The sequence below is a fragment of the Enhydra lutris genome, unplaced genomic scaffold (genome assembly GCF_002288905.1).
Source record: "Enhydra lutris kenyoni isolate GAN:26980312 unplaced genomic scaffold, ASM228890v2 scaffoldscaffold1, whole genome shotgun sequence".
Lineage (NCBI taxonomy): Eukaryota > Metazoa > Chordata > Mammalia > Carnivora > Mustelidae > Enhydra > Enhydra lutris.
The window spans coordinates 31,361,658-31,379,859 of NW_019154085.1; the positions used below are offsets into that span (position 1 = coordinate 31,361,658).

At 41.7% G+C, this 18,202-nt stretch overlaps 1 protein-coding gene across 1 annotated transcript in view; it reads right to left on the reverse strand.

The window, feature by feature from the left end:
* The window catches only part of LOC111150752 (EPH receptor A4), a 143,785-nt gene that overhangs the window by 64,332 nt on the left and 61,251 nt on the right, over positions 1-18,202 (reverse strand). Inside the window, exon 4 of the mRNA XM_022508374.1 lies at positions 11,849-12,004. Coding sequence (XP_022364082.1) covers positions 11,849-12,004 — 156 coding nt within the window. The remainder of the gene's footprint in view (positions 1-11,848; positions 12,005-18,202) is intronic.

Here is an 18,202-nt window from a genome sequence, read left to right on the forward strand (position 1 = left end):
CTATGTAAGGAAAAATAAATGTCCTTCCTTACTTACTTTTTTTCTTTTTAACTTCTTTGGAATTCACGTATTAAAATCCCTTTCCGCTGCCAACAACAGGGCTAGAACGTTAAAGTCTTTTAAATTTCTCATGTTTAGAATGCCCGTCACATTTTAAATATAATTTAGTGGCCTAGCTAATAATGGCTCTGCTCTCAAGTCAAATGCAATAGTCCTTAACCTACGAATCCTTTACAGCAGGATTCCACAAAATTTTCTCTGTGAAGGGCCCGATGGAGAGTCAGTATTTCAGGCTTTATGGGCTATACTTTCTCTGCGACCGTTCTTCCACTCTTCGCTGTACCCCGAAAGCAGCCAGAGACAACACGGAAACAAATGAATGTGCCTGTGTCCCCAAGAAATTATATTTGCAAAAACTGGAGGCAGTTGAATTTGGCGTTCGGGCTATAGTTTGCCAACCCCAGCTGCTGACAAGTTGTGAGGAGCAACGTACCCTCCCCTCAAAAGGATGCTCAGAGGAAGCGTCATAATTTAGCACGTTAATTCTAGAGACTTCCAGCACACTCTGAACATATGTAGCCAGCTCAGTCCAAGAACTCCTGATTTACACCTTCAATACAGCCCTTAGCTTCTGAGGTGGAAGTTACATCTACCTTCACTCACTCAGGAAGAAATATGTGAAATATTATGGCCTGTTTCTTGAGTTTCTCAGTGCTCTGAAAGAAATGGGCGCTGTATTCCTGCCACTGTGGATAAATTGAATGAACATCCATTTGCTTCGCTGGTGTGAAATACTTTCTCTCTAGCACAGCAGGTACCGGTGAAAGGTGCTACAATGGGTAATTATTATTTTCTGGTGGGATGTCAAGATGCATTCAGTTGACAGGAGTCTGACAGTATGAAGTCCCAAAGAAGCTGTAGCCAAATTACAGCAAAAGAAAAGGGCTATCATATCATATAGTAAAATATCATATCATGGGATATCATAAAAGGAAGCTTGATCTTCCTTAACCCACCAGGTGCTCTCTTCTGGGAAAAGACAACCTTCCAGAAATAAAGCACATACTATCTGGAGAAGCTGAGTGAATGTGACATTTAAGAAGGGCGATATTCTAAGTATAAAAGAAAATTCCAGTAATTCTACATATCTTAGTTCTTCCCCCCTGCGTATCAGACTGAAGTATAATTCCTGAGTAGTTCAGAGAACACATTTACTGGCTTATGTCAGGTTTTAAAGCAGCCCCATGCAGGAGAACCAATGTTAACACAGCCACATGAAATCTCTAGGACTCTTACTTTAATAAGGTCTCTGGAAAGGGACCAGCCAACACCAAACCTAAGTCCTAAAATGCCTCTGATGTGAAGGAGGACTTTCCATGGAAAGTCGAGGTTAATTAAACTATGTGCTCCCTAGGCACCCCGCCTCCAATCCACAAGTCTGATTAAACTAGTTTTTTCATTCTTATAGAAAGCAACTGGAACTTCAGTAAAAGACGGGGGTGGGGGGAAGTAGATGCTGTGATCATTGCAGCTAGAAGTGGGTTCTGCTGCAGGGTTTAAATCCAAATGGACACGTGGTCTAATATGCCACAGCAGCCTGAAACTGTTTCTTGTAACAACTGTGAAAGTACTAACAGACTCTAGAGCCAAGGGGAAAAAGAAATCAACCTGAAAGTACCCATTATTGGGGTTACTTGGGTGGCTCAGTCAGGTTAAGCCTCCGACTCATAATTTTGGCCCAGGTCATGATCTCAGGGATGTGCGATCAAGACCCGTGTGGGGCTCCACACTTGGCCCAGAGTCTGCTTGGGATTCTCTCTGTCCCTCTGTCCTTCTCCCGCCCCACTCACACAAGCTCTAAATAAATAAATAAATAAAATCTTCTTAAAAATACCCATTTTTAGGGCGCCTGGGTGGCTCAGTGGGTTAAAGCCTCTGCCCTCGGCTCAGGTCATGGTCCCAGGGTCCTGGGATCGAGGCCCGCATCGGGCTCTCTGCTCAGCAGGGAGCCTGCTTCCTCCTCTCTCTCTGACTGCCTCTCTGCCTACTTGTGATCTCTCTCTCTGTCAAATAAATAAATAAAATCTTTAAAAAAAAAATTAAAAAAAAATAACCATTTTTAGCACAACTCTACACATATGACTCATAGACTTTAGACCTGGTAGCCCTGCCAGGAATTCTCTCCCCTGGCTTTTTCAGTAGCTGCCTCCTTACTCCTTGGGGGTCTCAGCTCAGATCCTCCCTCCTCTCTCCCAACTACTCCGTGCAAAGTGAAATGCTCCCCTTTCCCCCACTGTGTGCTAATCCCAACACCCTTTTTTCCTTCTTGTGAGAATTTTAAATCATCTTATTTATTATTTATATTCCCATTAGAACGGAAATATTTTTTTCTGGTTCATGAGAGTATCCCAAGCCCTTAGGAAGATGCCAAACATACAGCAGACCCTCATTAGGTACCTGCTGGACAAATAAGCGAATGAATGACGATTCCGTAACCCAGTCCAGCTCATTCCGCAGAAGCATCACCACCATAGCACTTGTGTATGTTGCAAAGCACATTCCAAAAAAAAAAAAAAAGACAATCACAGGCTAGAAGGTGAACAAATTCAAATGTGCAACCAAAGCAATGAGGCAGTTGAGAGGAGAACAAAGTAGCTGGGCTCCTGGAAAGAGTGGCTTCCAGAGCTATCGCAAACATTTAATACGTAACGGATTTTTAATCACCATTTTACAATTCAATGTCTGGGCCATGAAATTAATTCTGGATGTGGAAAGTAACATTCCCCAAGAGCATGGGCAGAAACCTGACTCTTAAATGATCAATTTCTTCAAATGCTACTACTGTCACCCTACCGAAACGCCAAGGCAACCAGTACAAGACAGATCTTTGAGGAAGAGGCGCCGTGGGTCTCAAGTTTCACTTCACAAGGCTTCATTAATCATGTGCAACTTTGGGATTGTCAATAATACTTCAATGCCTCCGCTGGAAAACCCTCCAACCCTCCAGATAAGCCTATGTTAATCTTTCTCCAGCTGAAAGACTGGCTATAGGGCAGAGTCAACAGTTGGGGTTGTAGGTTTTGATGGAAATGAAGCCCACGCCTCCCCTGACCCTGGACAGTTGTATATGTTGCCACCATTAATTGCTTTCACTCTCCTCGCTGCTGTGGGTTAGTTTACATAAAGACTGCTGTTCAGGGACTCCCCTCCTGAGATCGATGGATGGTGCGTAACCTTTGCTCACGGCAGTTTGTGTGTTTTAATGATGTCAAAGCGTAACTACCCGTTATTTAAAAAAAAAAACCAAACCATTTGGATGCATCAATCACTTATTGCTCCCTGAAAAATTCTTGGCTTCCAATCAAGGTAACTTCTTGCTGCCATTTTGGCACTACCTATTTTTCTGGTGCATCTATTTTAACATCCTCCTTCTCCTGGAACCTTTGTCCTTCCCGGGTTAATTGAGGTTTTGCTTTATTTATTTTAAGATGACTAGCTGATGGCTGAAGTACTTTTAAAAGTAAACTCCCAGCTAGCCATGAGGAAGCTATAATGTGAAAGGCTGAGAAAAGTGATTTTTTTTTTCAAAATGAGCTTTAGAATTAGCTAGCCAGCGAATTAATTGACATTTCTTGCAAAGTGGTTTTTTGTACTTTATCTTATTTAATCCTCATAATAAAATCTGACAAAAATTATTTATTAGCCTCAGCCATCTGATGACCAAAACGAAGATAAGAAAACGTTAAGCAGAGCCGCCCAAATTAACATCACCCAAATGTGCAAAGCTATTATGACCAGAATGCCTGATTCTGAGGCTTTAATGGCCCCTGTCAGAATGACATAAACAATCTGGAGGAAAAAAAAGGAAAGCACAAGTACGAATTTTTTGTGGAACATTCCTCACTTTCTCACTTCACCCCCGAGTCACCATTTCTCCCAGCTTCCTTCTTCCTTCATGCTGAAGTTTGCTGGCATTATTTCCTGGATGGTGGGCTTGCCTTAGATGAGTTAGCCCCTCTCTGGTAACTTCTCTCTTTCTCTCAATTCTACTGAAGAGGGAAATTAGGAGTTTCTGCTAAAGGCTCTTTCCCTGGGGTGAGGGGGGAGAGAAGGTCACGGGAAGGTGGGTGTGGGCAATCGTATCTATGCAATAAGATGCTTCTCTCCGTTCGTCTTCTGCTGAACTGTAGACAGAACAAAATCAAAATGCTGATAGTAAAGAAGGTAACCAGTGCTCACCCCAGGGGATCTGAGCAAAATGTGTAATTAACCCCATTTCATAGAAGCATGCTGTGTACAACCACTGTATGACTTCCATGAGCAGTATCAAAAATGCTATCCAGAAATGACAGGGCTCAGTTGATAACAAGCCACTCTTAATCATTCATAGTGGTGGAAAAATCACAACGACCTGACTAAATGGCATTGGCAGTTGACTCAAGCCTCTCACGTAAGTATCCATCAGTCTTCCTCAAACCTATGGATTGCCAGTTGAATCCACATGATACCATTAATCCCTATAAAATGTCCACACTGGACTGGTTATCTGTATAAAGTGAGAAGTAGAGGTTGGAGGGTAAAAGAGAAGGCTAGAATAGCGTTGTTCTGAAACAAATAATTTGGGGCGTCTGGGTGGATCGGTCAGTTAACTGGCCAACTCTTGATTGTGGCTCAGATCACAATCTCAGGGTCCCAAGATCGAGCCCCATGTCAGCCAGCTCAGCAGGGAGTCTGCTTGAGATTCTTTCTCTCCCTCTCCCTCTGCCCCTTCCCTCACTTGTGTGTGCTCGCTCTCAAATAAATAAATCTTTAAAAAATAAATAAATAAATAATTCAACGAGATGATACCTAATCCTTATTAAATATCCTGAAGATTTTTTTAAAATTTTACAAACAACCAAATGGCAAGTGATCCGCCTGGGATCCACTCAGTCCTTTCTAATAAGCATTACTTGGTGACCTTTCCCCCGTATTCCTGTCTTTGGATGAGAGTCATGCACTTGGATTCTCTGGGGGTGCTTTTTTCCTATTAGTCAAAATACTTAAAGGCAATCAGCAAAGAAGAGACAAGAATGTGGGTTACTCACTCGCTGATGTCAGACTGTGAACTACTGAGATCTAACCAAAGCAGCACCTAAAAATGAAACCTGTTGAGGACTGCATCTGAATCATCAAAATCTTAGATTGTTCTTATCTGTCTGATGGTCCAGGGGCAGGCATATTAATCTACTTATCAATGGATCACCAGGGAGGCAGCAAGACTGTACATTCTGAACTAAAAACCCTGTCACACAATCTGGCAATGGGGGAGTTGGTGTCTCAGTCTGAGTTTTTATCCCAAGACAAATGAAATGCAGTATGAAATGGTATTCTCATAGCGCAAATTTGATAAATGATGTGAAATAACAAATTTCCCTGTAAATCTAGGATCCAAAAAATTTTCATAAAAGTATGTTCACAAAAATGACTACATGGATGATAAAATGAGGTATGGCAAGAAATCAATCAAGGGATCTCCTGAAACACTTGGATTAAGAAAAGTTTAGGAATCTTTGGCCTTTGTCCTCACTCTCATACCAACCAGTCTTTCAGCAGACCTAACTACACTCTCATTGATCAATTTCACAGAGTGTCCATCCTCCCATCATTATACTATTAGTTACTTGAACGTCTAGAGAAAAGAGATATATGCTTTTGGGTGGGTAAAAAATGTAGTTTACTTGAAACTAAAGGCTGCCTTTTATGCTATGGTTTATACATCAAAGACTCATGGTAGACATCCCTCCCCAAATCCCTTAGCCAGACTGTTAAGCATGTAAATCTTTGGGGCAAAGAACTGAATCAAATATCAGTGGCACCTTCAAGGGCTTGTTTGAAAATGAATGTGAGATTTCCAAAATTAAAGCACTTAAAAAAAAAAAAAAGTCTCTCTTCTCCTGACCTTGGAAACAAGTAAGGACGATGTTATTTTAATTTGCATTCAAATTTTAACAACACAGTCACACAGCACCTCTGGGATCCACACTGGGTTTCCACTGAAGATTGCTCATCATTTCATTATGGTTCATTATGTTGATAACTGTCAGAAAGCATTAGAAGTGAGGGCTTTGAGTAATAGAACTGAAATGGTAATTTTAAAACAATACACTTTCTGGAGGAAATACAGTGGCGCACTAAATTCAATTAGAAAAGGCAAATGTAAAGACAAAGTAAGTGATGTTTGCTGTTTGGAGCCAAGCTATTTTAATTTCTTGATAACTCAAACCTGCAGAAAGCTTTTTCAAATCAGGACCTTTCGTCATAGATCCTGGTAAATTTGCCCTCATTAGCTCAAAGCTTCTCCAGTATGAATTGTCTTAAAAGCTGCAAATTTGGAATATTTTAGGCCGTGCCTAAGTATCAATCAATCACTCTTTGTTTGTTTGGCACAGCTGACTGAATTATTCAAGCCGTTTACTCGGAGACAGATTTGTGAAGGTCCTTCAAGTTGGCAATCTGAAATAATAATCTCTTATTTACAGAGCGCTCCAATCAAGAGGTTCTAATAAGTTTCTTCAAACAAGTTAAATCAAGAGTACCCAAAAGCACAAGGACAGATTTCCAACTGAAAAATACAGAAAACCATCCTGGTGCTCAGAAGGAAAGGTGGCAAAATAACAAATGTGTTATTTCTCTCTAGAGAAACAAAGCCAATTTACTTCTTCTATAAGGCATTTTTTTTTTTTTTAATTTTCTAGTGCATTCTGAAGCACAATAAGGGGTTAGAAAGTTCCCTTAACTCTAGTATCGGTTCTGTCTCCTGGTGGGGGGAACAAAGACCTTTCTCAGTATAATCACGGAACAAGCAACTCAATAACTAAGGTAATCAAATCTTCCTGCACAGGCATGTGGCTGAATTCTCCCAACACTGCTGATTGTCTGACCACATTCCTGACTACCCAGAAAGGTAAGCAGAAGGGGAAGGTGTTGCGGGGGGGGAGGGTTGGGTCTCCTTAGAGCAAAAGGATGTTGATTTCATTACTAAAAATCACATTCAAATTCTTTCTAAGAAATGATTCATGACATCAAAATGCCTTCATCAGCTTAAATGGCATCCCTGTGTATAGAGAAGTCTTGGCGTCTGCCTCTTGGGCAGTGTCACAGAACCGCCGGCACCTTTCTTGAAGGATACATGTGTCTCGGGCAGTAACTTGGTGGGGACTTGAGAAGAAAATACAAACAAATAAACAAAGCTCCATGGTGAGGGTTTTTGATTATGTAACTCTGAACTAGGTTGGGTTTTCTTCTGGGAGACAAAGGAAGTATTCCATTTCCATCAAAGGAGAATGTTCATACTCCTTGCAATATTGTCCTAGAGTCGCCACTGAACTGAACCATAGCCATAGACAAAGGGCCTCCAGTCTCCTGCCATCCATCGGGAATGATCTAAGGCCTTACCACCTGAAGACTGTCTACAGACCAGCAGCATCAGCAGCATCTGGGAACATGGATGAAATGCAGAGCCCCAGACCTGACTTCTGCTATCCCCCAAGTGACTCCCATGAGATTTCTACACCCCTTCATACTTATGAAGCACTTTTCTGACTCTCCATTCTAACAAGTGTGGATCATTTTCTTGAAAATATTCATGATGCTCTTCTGGAAGTCATACCTCATCTGCAAGCAGCCACTTAAGTGAACCTTAACCAGATGGTCCAAGAGAAGCCTTCCTAAAAATCAAGTTTATTTACCATTCAAAGCTTCAAAGTTCTCAAGCAGTATAGATGGTATGAAGAACGTCTTAGGGGTTTCCTTCCAAATTAACCAATGCTGCTTGTATTCACCTGGTCTAATCGTTCTCCAAGTGAACAAAAACCTGATTTTACAAACCAGTGGAGCAGAGTCTCTCTTTGGCTAGAAGAATGAGTCTCAGAGAGTGTGTTTTATTTCTTCATTAGTGTGCCGTCACAGTGAGCGATCACTAAATGCGGGGCTGCATAAGAATGCTGGGGTTAAAGATAGCATAATGAACAAAGAAGGTGCCTGATTATCATGGCTGTCAGCACAAGGGAATTGGGTTTGTCACCTGGCTTAACCAACTGGCAAGAACTGATTAAAGGCTGGAATCAGTTTGAAAGGATCCCTGATGTTTATGTTCCTTTCCATCCCCACATCGTGTCAAAAGAATCTGATAAAGCTAGGGGTGAGGCAAGGGGAAAGGGCTTCATTCTGTTGGGTTATCTGAACAAGAGGTTTTTTGAGAAACTCCCACTGGCTTCTCTACCGAAATGCCTATGAAAACCTGTCCCACAGAACTTTCTGCGACGGCAGCAATACTCTATAGCAGAAGGGTGTCCAGTATGGTCACCACTAGCCACACATGGCTTTCAAGCTCTTGGAATGTGGCAAGTGTAAATGAGAAAGTGAATTCTAAACTTGACATTAGTAATTTTAAATTTAAAGAGCCACATGTGTCTAGTGGCCATAGTCGTGGACAGCGAAGGAAGGAAGAAATCTAGAGTTAGCCTTAAACTAGAATATTCTGCTGCCTAACTTACTAGTATACCTATTAGCGAAATATGGTCTCGCCCTTTATGATCCCAGTCTCAAAGGAGGTCTTAAGTAGTTAATGCCTATTAAATAATAATTTTAGAAAAAAAAGAACTTAAAAATAAACTCTGTACAGAAATGGTCTCGATTTTGTCTTTACAGTACAATTTATGGGGGCAACTTCTTTTTTTTTTTTTTAAAGATTTTATTTATTTATTTGACAGAGAGATCACAAGCAGGCAGAGAGGCAGGCAGAGAGAGAGGAGGAAGCAGGCTCCCCGAGAGAGCAGAGAGCCCGATGCGGGGCTCGATCCCAGGACTCTGAGATCATGACCTGAGCCGAAGGCAGCGGCTTAACCCACTGAGCCACCCAGGTGCCCCGGGGGCAACTTTTTTAAAAATACTGATGCTGAAGTCTATCCCCAGAGTTTCTGGATTGCTGTGCAGCCACTGGGTAATTAGACTGCACAGTCAAATGAGAAAAGCAGCATCGAGAGGCAGTCAGATACACTGGCAAGTGCTCTGGAGCTAGTCTGGGGGAGGCAGTGATCAGCTGGAGGTACAAGACGGGGACAAACATTTGCTAGATTCCTACCATGTACCAGACCTTTACAAATACTTTCTTATTCAACCCTTAAAACAACCCATTTGAGAATCCCATTCGACAGACGAGTAAGCTGTGGTGTGGAACAGCTGAATCACCTCAAAACTGTGTGGTGTTAACCACACTGCACTTCGTCTTAACTCAATAAACGTTAGAATAACGCGAAGCGCTTAAGTCAGGGACCTGTAGGCAGAGTTCCAAGAGGATGAAGCAGGAGAAAGAAGGATCACATACTGCTTTGGTATTTTCGTGGAGCTTTTATCAATGACCCAAAGAGCCCCCCATCTTCCTCTTTAGACGTCGCTGAAAGCAATCTGTGAAAACTGCACAAGTTACTTTAGTTCTTAAACCTTTTGGTGCCCCCGATTGCTGAAATCTGTATTTTCCTTTTCTCATTTGTATCCTCACGATAAAGCCAACAATTACTCCCACACAAATGTAAGAATGCCAAGGGCTCAGCGACCACACTTAGACACACATGGCACAGCATTCCAGTAATTTAGGCAGGTGAATTTGTGGTCCCCAGAAACTTCCACACAGCAAAGCTGCAACAGTTAAGTGACAGGCCCGTGGTCCTGGAAGGCTGCATGACAGATCAGAATCATGAGCCTAAAAATACCTGGGAACAAGACCCGGGCCATCTCTCCATCAAAGATGTGTTTTATAAAGATCATAACACAGTCAAGCCTCAACCTGGGGAAGGCTCTATCTGTATGAACAGTAGGTGGTAGACTGCATGTTCCAAGTTAAAGGTTATCACACTCTCCATCACACTGTCTGCCCCCAACACTGCCCTTTGAGTCTGCTACCATGTCCTAAAATCCCACACCTGGGCAACTGTTGGCAGCCAGTGTGGACACAGGAGAGGTGACCATCACCATCATCACACATCGTGAAACACAGGATGGGGATACTCAGAAAAGAAAAAGTCTGGGACTTGAGCTGGTCAAACGTCCATGGCTATCCCAAGAAAGTACTTAGTCTAGGGAAGCAACAGAAAAAGGCAATGAGAAAAATCCATGCCCAGGATTCTGGGCTGACCCTAGCCAACTCCTTCCCTCTGGAGGAAGTTTGTGTTCAATCTGGGGGAGTGGGCAAGAGAGCCTGCCAGTGATCAGAACTACAGGAGTCATGCAGCTCTATCACCAAGCTGGCGTGGAGCCTAGGGTGTGTTCCCTACTATCTCTGAGCTGGCAGTTACCTCGTCTATAAAACGAAGATAATGTCTATTTTACAGATTTGTTATAATATGAGCCCTGTGAGAAGGTTTCCTGAAAGCGCCTGATACATTACCTGGGCATGATTATACAATGGTTCTTATTGCTGCTGCTGTCGTCATCTCTGGCTAGAAAAGAAACTCTGGGGACACCTGGGGGGGCTAAGTTGGTTAAGCATCTGCCTTCAGCTCAGTTCATGATTTCAGGCTCCTGGGGGGAGCCTGCGTCTCCCTCTCCTCCCTACTTGAGCGCTCTCCTCTTGCTATCTCTGTCTCGCTCTCTCAAATAAATTAATAAAATCTTAAAAAAAAAAAAAAAAAAAAAAAGGAACTCTGGAGGGTATGTTAACCTCACTCGGCACAACTGGGGTGGGTCTGAAATCTCTTCCCACTCCCTTTAAAGGTGATACTTGACTGAGTTAAGACAATGGCCTCAGAGCCGGGCCAAGTACCCCCAAACCAGAAAATACTTCTATTTGGAGGGATGTTGGCTCCAGGCTAGCCAAGATGGAATTTATAACAGGGAACAAAACAGTAACAGTCATAAGCACAGTAAAAGCTAAAATATATTGAGTAACATCATTTTATGCATTTTTTTTTACTATGTAACCAACATGAGGGCGTTAAATACCAATGGTGGAGGTACTGTTATTAATTCTGTTCTACAGATGGGGAAATGGGAGGCTGAAATTTCTGGGTGGGCTGGAAAACAAAGCCCAAACCTATGGGAATCCTGTGTGCCTGGCCCTCGGCTTCATCTCTCCATACACTGACTTACCCAACAGGAACACCATGGGTGGAACACCTGGACCCGCGACTCCCTGTTCTTGCCAAGGTCACAGCCACCGCAGGGTCTGTGAAGCCCATAGTGCACGTGAAAGAAATGGCAACACTAGGAGCACTGTCCACAGAAAGTATGAGAATGGATTTCTCTGCTCTTCTGCATACCGAGGTGCCCTCCCCATCCATTCATTAGTCCAGCACTTACTGAGTGCCTACCATTAAACAGGCATTTATTAGGATCCAGGCCTAAATGTTATGAACACAAAACTATGGGGAAAGAAGGAAGAAGGGTAAGGACAACACAAGCCATGACGTCAGTGCCCAGAACTGAAACCACAGCCCACACGTCATCCCGTCCTCAGAATCCTGCCGTGTACCTGTTTCCCCCGCAGCTGTCAGGCTTCCAGAGACTGCTGGAGGAAACGATAAAGCTTTTTGGAAATTTCAGTCTCAGCTCTAATTACACTGTCAGATTACAACCCCTGAATGTCTCTCCTCCACAAAGCAGTCTGTGGGCAGCTGTGAGTTTCAAAGGCAACCAGAACGGTGAGAAAGACCCTTGTTCTCATAAGCATCTCCCCTGCTTTGATTAAGAAAAGATTCATAGTTGATTTAATCTGCCCCTTACATGGTTATCATGGGAGAAGGTTTGGCAGTGCCCTGCTAGGTGATAACGCAAGCTGCTGGCATCAAAGAAACAGGACGGAAGAACTTACGCGTGCAGGGCATAGAGGCTGCATCGTTGTCAGCTCTGAAAAAGCCCCGGTCGCAGGTGCACGACGTGGCTCCTTCCCAGACTGAGTAGCTGTGGGGTGGGCACTTGGCACAGGTAGCATCTGTGGAGAGGGCCTTGTAATATCCGATTTTGCAGGCTACGGAAAAGAAGGAGAAAAAACCAAAACAATAAAACCACTGCTAACAGAGGAACACAAAACGTCATCTCCTTGATTCAGAAGAAGGGAGACATTTCTGTTGACTACCAGAGATCACCTGGCTTCAGAGGCAGGTAAAGCGACCAAAAACATTAGTTAATTAATTATAGACACTCTTTAAACGTTACGTTCCTGGTCAGGTGGCAAGGAGCCCTATGGAGGAAATGTTCTTAAAGCCAGTGGCATGAATAAAATTACAGTTAAGTTTACGGAGTCCTTCCTAGGTGCAGGTACGCTGCTTATAGGCACGGTACTGTCCCATCCCTACAGCACCTTTTGCACAGGCACTGTAATTAGCTCTACCTTAGAAATGAGGAAGACCAGCTTTGAACAGGACATTCCTGATACCGGACCATGTATCAGGTAAATGTCAGGGACGAGCTTTGAGTCAAGCCTTCTGCCCCTAAAGCCTATACTCTTGGCTACATGCTGTGGAATCTGGGAGCCTGGTCTTGAACCAACAGTTGGAAGTGTATCCAAGCTCTAACAAAATATTATTGCTGATTATTTCCTTATTTCAGGTACAGGGGGAACCAAAGCAAAAGACCAACAAAGGCAACCAAGCATTAAAAAAAAAAAAAAAAGGAGTTGGTGAGACATGGTCATAATTTCAAGGTAGAGTAATATAAAGTCTTAACCACAGATTGTGGAATATAATATGCTAAATTTTTTTTTTTAAGATCAGCAGATATTTTATGTTGATTTTCCAATTAATGAAACCCTCCTGTTTCTCCCTCTCTCCATTTTTTCAATACCCGCCTTGTTTCCCATGCACGCACACCCTAAGTGGCTGCTACAGAGAACATGGGCCATATAGTTCTTTATGCACCTGACATGCTTTCCATGACTTCATCTTTGAAAACATCACACTGACACCAAAAACTGCTTTTACTAATGTGGAAAATCTCAATAATTCTGTGAAACCTCACAATAAAAAATAATTAATAGGGCCTCGCTTGCTCCTTTTCCTCCCCTATGCCCTTCACCATCACCTCCCAAATCTGTCTCAACCTGAAATAAAAGTTGACCAACACCGTCAGTATTAAACCCATAGTGACAAAGCCAATCAAAATCAAGTTTTTTCATAAGACCAGAGGTTTAAAAAAAAAAAAAAGGTGACAGTTACCCACAATCTTTTCAGTACGATTCACTTCCAATTTTCTCCATGTATCTCATCCTTAATATGTTCCTCAACTATCAAAAATGCCAGCCGGGAGAAGGACCCATCAGGCATTTTCCATCAGCCTGACCACCAAAGGAGACCCACCATGCCAGCAACCCAGATTTTTCAAATGAGTAGATAAAAAAAAAGGGGCCCCATGAAAGTGCTTGATTCTCTGAGGAGATACAGCCACATTGGCTCGTCTCATGACTCATCCGTCAAGCGTCTGTACCGCTTCCAGCACAAGTCTGTTCCTCCCTCTTGCACATCCTGTTGGTATTTTCTTAATCACGCTCTTGTGATGGCAAGCGGAAAGGGAGCTGAGCAGAAGCTCTAGAAAGGCACACAGTTACTTCATTATGATTAACTAAAGTTGTTTATGGAATTTCCTTTAACGAGCCAAAACTTTATGATGTGTGGAGCACCAACAATAAAAAGCGCTGGGAGATCAATCTCTGCCTTATTTGCCTTCGTCTTTCACTGGAGCGGAGAATCTTAGAAAAACAAGTTGCTCCAATGACTGAGATTTATGTGTCTCGAGTTTATACACATCACGTAATTAGGTATGGTTCAATATGCAAGGTGCTCTTTGGTCATGCTCAAGATGGCCCTAGGGTTTTGATTAAACTCAGCAACGCCAGCTTTGGGAGGAAGATGCACCAAGGGTCAAGCTTGTCCTTCCCACATCAAACACGATCCCTGAACTCAGAAACAAACCCACTGGGACCTGTCTTGCCACTCAGTAACAGCCAACAAAGCAAGTTGTAGAAACCCGGTGTTAGATTGGGTGGTGCTAGGACTGCCGAGAAGACCTAAGTCGTTTTTATTTTTCCACATCTGGATATTGGATGAATCTCTCCACGTTCCTGATGATCCTTATGTACCTCCCTTCCACCAGGCATCAAAATCTAACATCTCACAATGGAAGTGGGAAGACTGACAAGAAAAACTGGCCTGTGATGGAGTCATTGCCATATGAAAAGAGAGCCAATTCAAAAAGTTGCAAGGAAGAGAAAAACAGAGAATTACTATTTCCTCAACTTCTATGCTGGTCAGACTACTTTCAGTTAAAAAAAATCAAGTTCATCGTTCACAAAGTCAAATTACAGGATGCCTTGAATTGTTTGAAGTTCAAAAGTGAGTTGTATGTTTATGTTAATTTAAGGAAAAAAATGAGATCACAACTTCATACTTTTTCTCTGTGTCCTTGAAGCTTGCATGAATGTGTTAGCGAGAATAAGTACATGTGAATTCACCTGGGAAATACGGAGTTTTACACCGATTTTGAAAACTGAAGGCTGCCCTTCTTTAAACACCCAGACTATTTTTAAAATTCTTTTTTTCTCCAGCTTTTACCAGCACAAGCCAAAGTACAAAATTGTCATTGTGCTATTCTCGGCAACCTCGCTGCCCCTAACACATTCCTTTGTCTTCAACTACATTAAGACCATGCTATTAATATTTCAGGATTCTTAGAAAGGATCTCTCAAAATATAGTAGTGGTTTTTTATGCACATGGCCATTTTGCTGCCTACATTAAAAATGACCTATTAAATTGATGGTTGAGTACATTTCTTTGCTCTCATGGCTCAAAGCCTCCCAGCTTCAGTGCGTGAATGTGTAAGTACATCCCATATTTATTTATTCACCACCTACGTGCATCTTAAAATTTTCACTACATCTTTCATTCTGAACAAAATCCCCATGAAAGGTGTGTTTGGTATAGCAGGCACTGACACGTGTTGTGATTTTCCATCATCCTCCCGTAGGTGAGAACTATTACACTGTGTTTTGGAATGGCAATGGCTTCTAAGCAAGTCAGTAGTGAGTCAAACTGTACACCCAAGAGTGTGTGCAATTTCTTCTGCCCCCTTGCTGGAGTACAATGTGAAGGAGTGCCTTATTTGGCCTTTCAAATATGTCATTGTGGAAAGATTAGTTCACATGTGCAGTGCAAACTTTGAATTCATTTCCTTTAGCTTTGCCTTAATTAGTTCTTTCTGCTGACTTTAAATAAAAGGAGAAGATAAATGAGGCCAAGAAAAGAAAGAAAAACTCTTTTCTTTTCTTTCATTGCCTCACCCAGTACCCTCAAGAGTGTCATTTTAGGGTAGTCTTCTCTAGAAGTTTCCCTGTGGAATACTTAAACATAATAATTTCTGGTTAAACACAAAACCAAAAATGTTCTGAAGGTAACATAGCATCTTTCGGATTTCTTGGTGCATAGATGATTTACATGAGGAGCAGTGCCCAATTTAAGAAGCTGGTTAAACCTACTCTTTAAAAAGACAGTCTATCAATCTTACAATCATTTTCCTCCTCTTTTGCAGAAATAAAAAAAGACTGCCTTTATAGTTCATCTTTAAGCAATTTTGATTTGTAAAAATAGTTAATAACAGCAACAGTGATGACATATCAAGCATTTCTTGAGCATTTATGGAGTTAATATGCATTATTTACTTAATCTCCACAACAACCCTTTGAGCCTGAGGCTTTAGACCTATTCCCATTTTGCAAGTGAAGAAACTGAAGGTTTTGCGTAACTTGCCCGAGGGCACCCAATTAAGTGTTAGGGTCAGTACCTGAACCCAGCTCCTCTTTTTCTGTAGTTTTTCTGCAGTTGGGTTAACACTGACCTTCAGCTAACATGTGACACTTATATAATTGAGTATAAAAGAAGTGAGGATGATCCCAACTTTCATTTGTCCCCGCTGTCCATCCCGTGGTCATTTTCACCAGCCACACTTTGCAATCTGAGAACCAGTTTCCAATTCAAGGCTCCCAGAGCTGCGGTGGCCATTAAAATGGATTATTTATGCCACAGGCAGCTACTGACCACTTGAGATGTGGCTGGTCCAAACTGGGACAGGCTCTAAGTTTAAAATACACCCTGGATTTCAAAAGGAAAATGTCTTACTGATAATTTTTATATTGGTTATATATTGAAGCAATGACATAGTGGGTATATCAAGTTTAAAAAATCTCTCATTAAATTTAATGTCAACTTTTAGATCTCATCTTATTTATTTATTTATTTAAATATTTATTTATTTAAATATTTAATTATTTAAATTTAAGATTATCTGAGTGGCTTGCATTATATTCCCGCTTGGCAGAGCTACTCTCCAGTCGGCCATTTTGTCTCGAGGGGATGTGCACACGCCGTACAGGGACTCTTGCAAATGCTTGGTGCCCAAAGTGCTGGGGTTTGTATCACAATCACTTAATTGTATCACAATTAATTGATCACAATCACTTAATAAAGCTTAGGCTGAGCCCACCTTAGTGAATCTGATTTGTTTCTATTTAAGTGCTGCTCTCAGCCATCTAGCTATTTTGAAAAACCCTAATTTGGGCTAAAATACTAACAAATAGACACGAATGGGATAAAAACTACCTTCCGAGGTAACAAATTTTCATTTTAATAAAGAGTCTCCAGAAGGTCAAAGCTGGAATTCCTACATTGGCTCTTTAGGGAAAACTGAAACTTCTGTACAAACTAATTTTCAGGGAGCTTTTGGCTCTGGGGACTCTCTGGGTCCCTCCGACCTCTTCATGTAGATATGGTCTTAGGGACATGCTTCCAAACAAGTTCTATGGGAACTTTGCCTGGTGTGTACTGGCTACACAGTAGATCTGGTAGCTTTAGGAATCTACTTTAGAAGTATCTGAGTCACTTTCAAAGGGCATTATCGAATCAGTTCTCTGATTAATTGTTCACTTGCTAGACTATATGAATAGTTTAAGAAAAATAGATGGGAAAGGGAAACAATCTGTCAAATAGGTTTCTGCTTTGAAGTTTTAACAACACACAAGCCCCAGCCAGCTTAGGAAAGCTGTGAACATGAACTGATTTCCCACAGTATAAGATGGGAAAACAGAGGCAAAGACAATGAAGAGGCTCTACTTTGGGGTCCTTCTGATTATACTCTGCTCCCAAATAGCAGAACATGGCCAAGCACTGGCAAATCCACATCGTTCAACTCATCTGCATTGCACAACTGGTTTTACTGATATGCACTGAGAATATCTGAACACTGAGTCTTTGAAGGAACCTTAAAAATCATCTAGTCCAGGGCACCTGGGTGGCTCAGTGGGTTAAAGCCTCTGCCTTCGGCTCAGGTCATGATCCCAGGGTCCTAGGATAGAGCCCCGCATCGGGCTCTCTGCTCAGCAGGAAGCCTGCTTCTCCCCTCTCTCTGCCTGCCTGTCATCTCTGTCTGTCAAATAAATAAATAAAATCTAAAAAAAAAAAAAAAAAAAATCATCTAGTCCAGGGATTAGCACACATTTCTTTAAAGAGCCAGATAGTTAAAGAATTTAGGACTAATTACCAAAAATATTATGAAGATACTTAATTCTATCACAAGATAAAATAATAACAAATTTTCTTTAATTTTTTATTGGATAGAATTCAAAATATAGTAGTAATAACAAAGTCCTTTTTAAAAAAATACAGGTTTACTCACGATAAGAATGAAATTCTCATCTAGAGAGATAACATTTCACATAGTGAGGTTTCAAAGAAAATGTTCCATATTATCAAACTGATTGCAAATGCCGTCTGTAAAAAACATTCTTAGCTCTGAGACCATACAAAAACAGGTTGCAGGCCTGAGGGCCATACTTTGCTGACACTTGATCTAGTCCAACATACTCCTTTTCAAGATGAATGACTTGCCAGTGGTTCCTTATAGAGCCTTCCAAGACTAAGTCTGGAATCCAAGGTTCTGTAGTCTGTCACTCTGCAATGCCTCCCTTAGTTTTGAACAGCAAAGCTTAACAAAAAAATTTTCGTAACCATTACTGCATGAGTACATTTTCCATCAACCACTTTCCTGGAAAACTGATTTGACTCATTATTATCACCCATTAATCCACTTTTTTTTTTTTTTTTAAGATTTTATTTATTCATTTGACAGACAGAGATCACAAGTAGGCAGAGAGGCAGGCAGAGAGAGAGAGAGAGAGAGAGA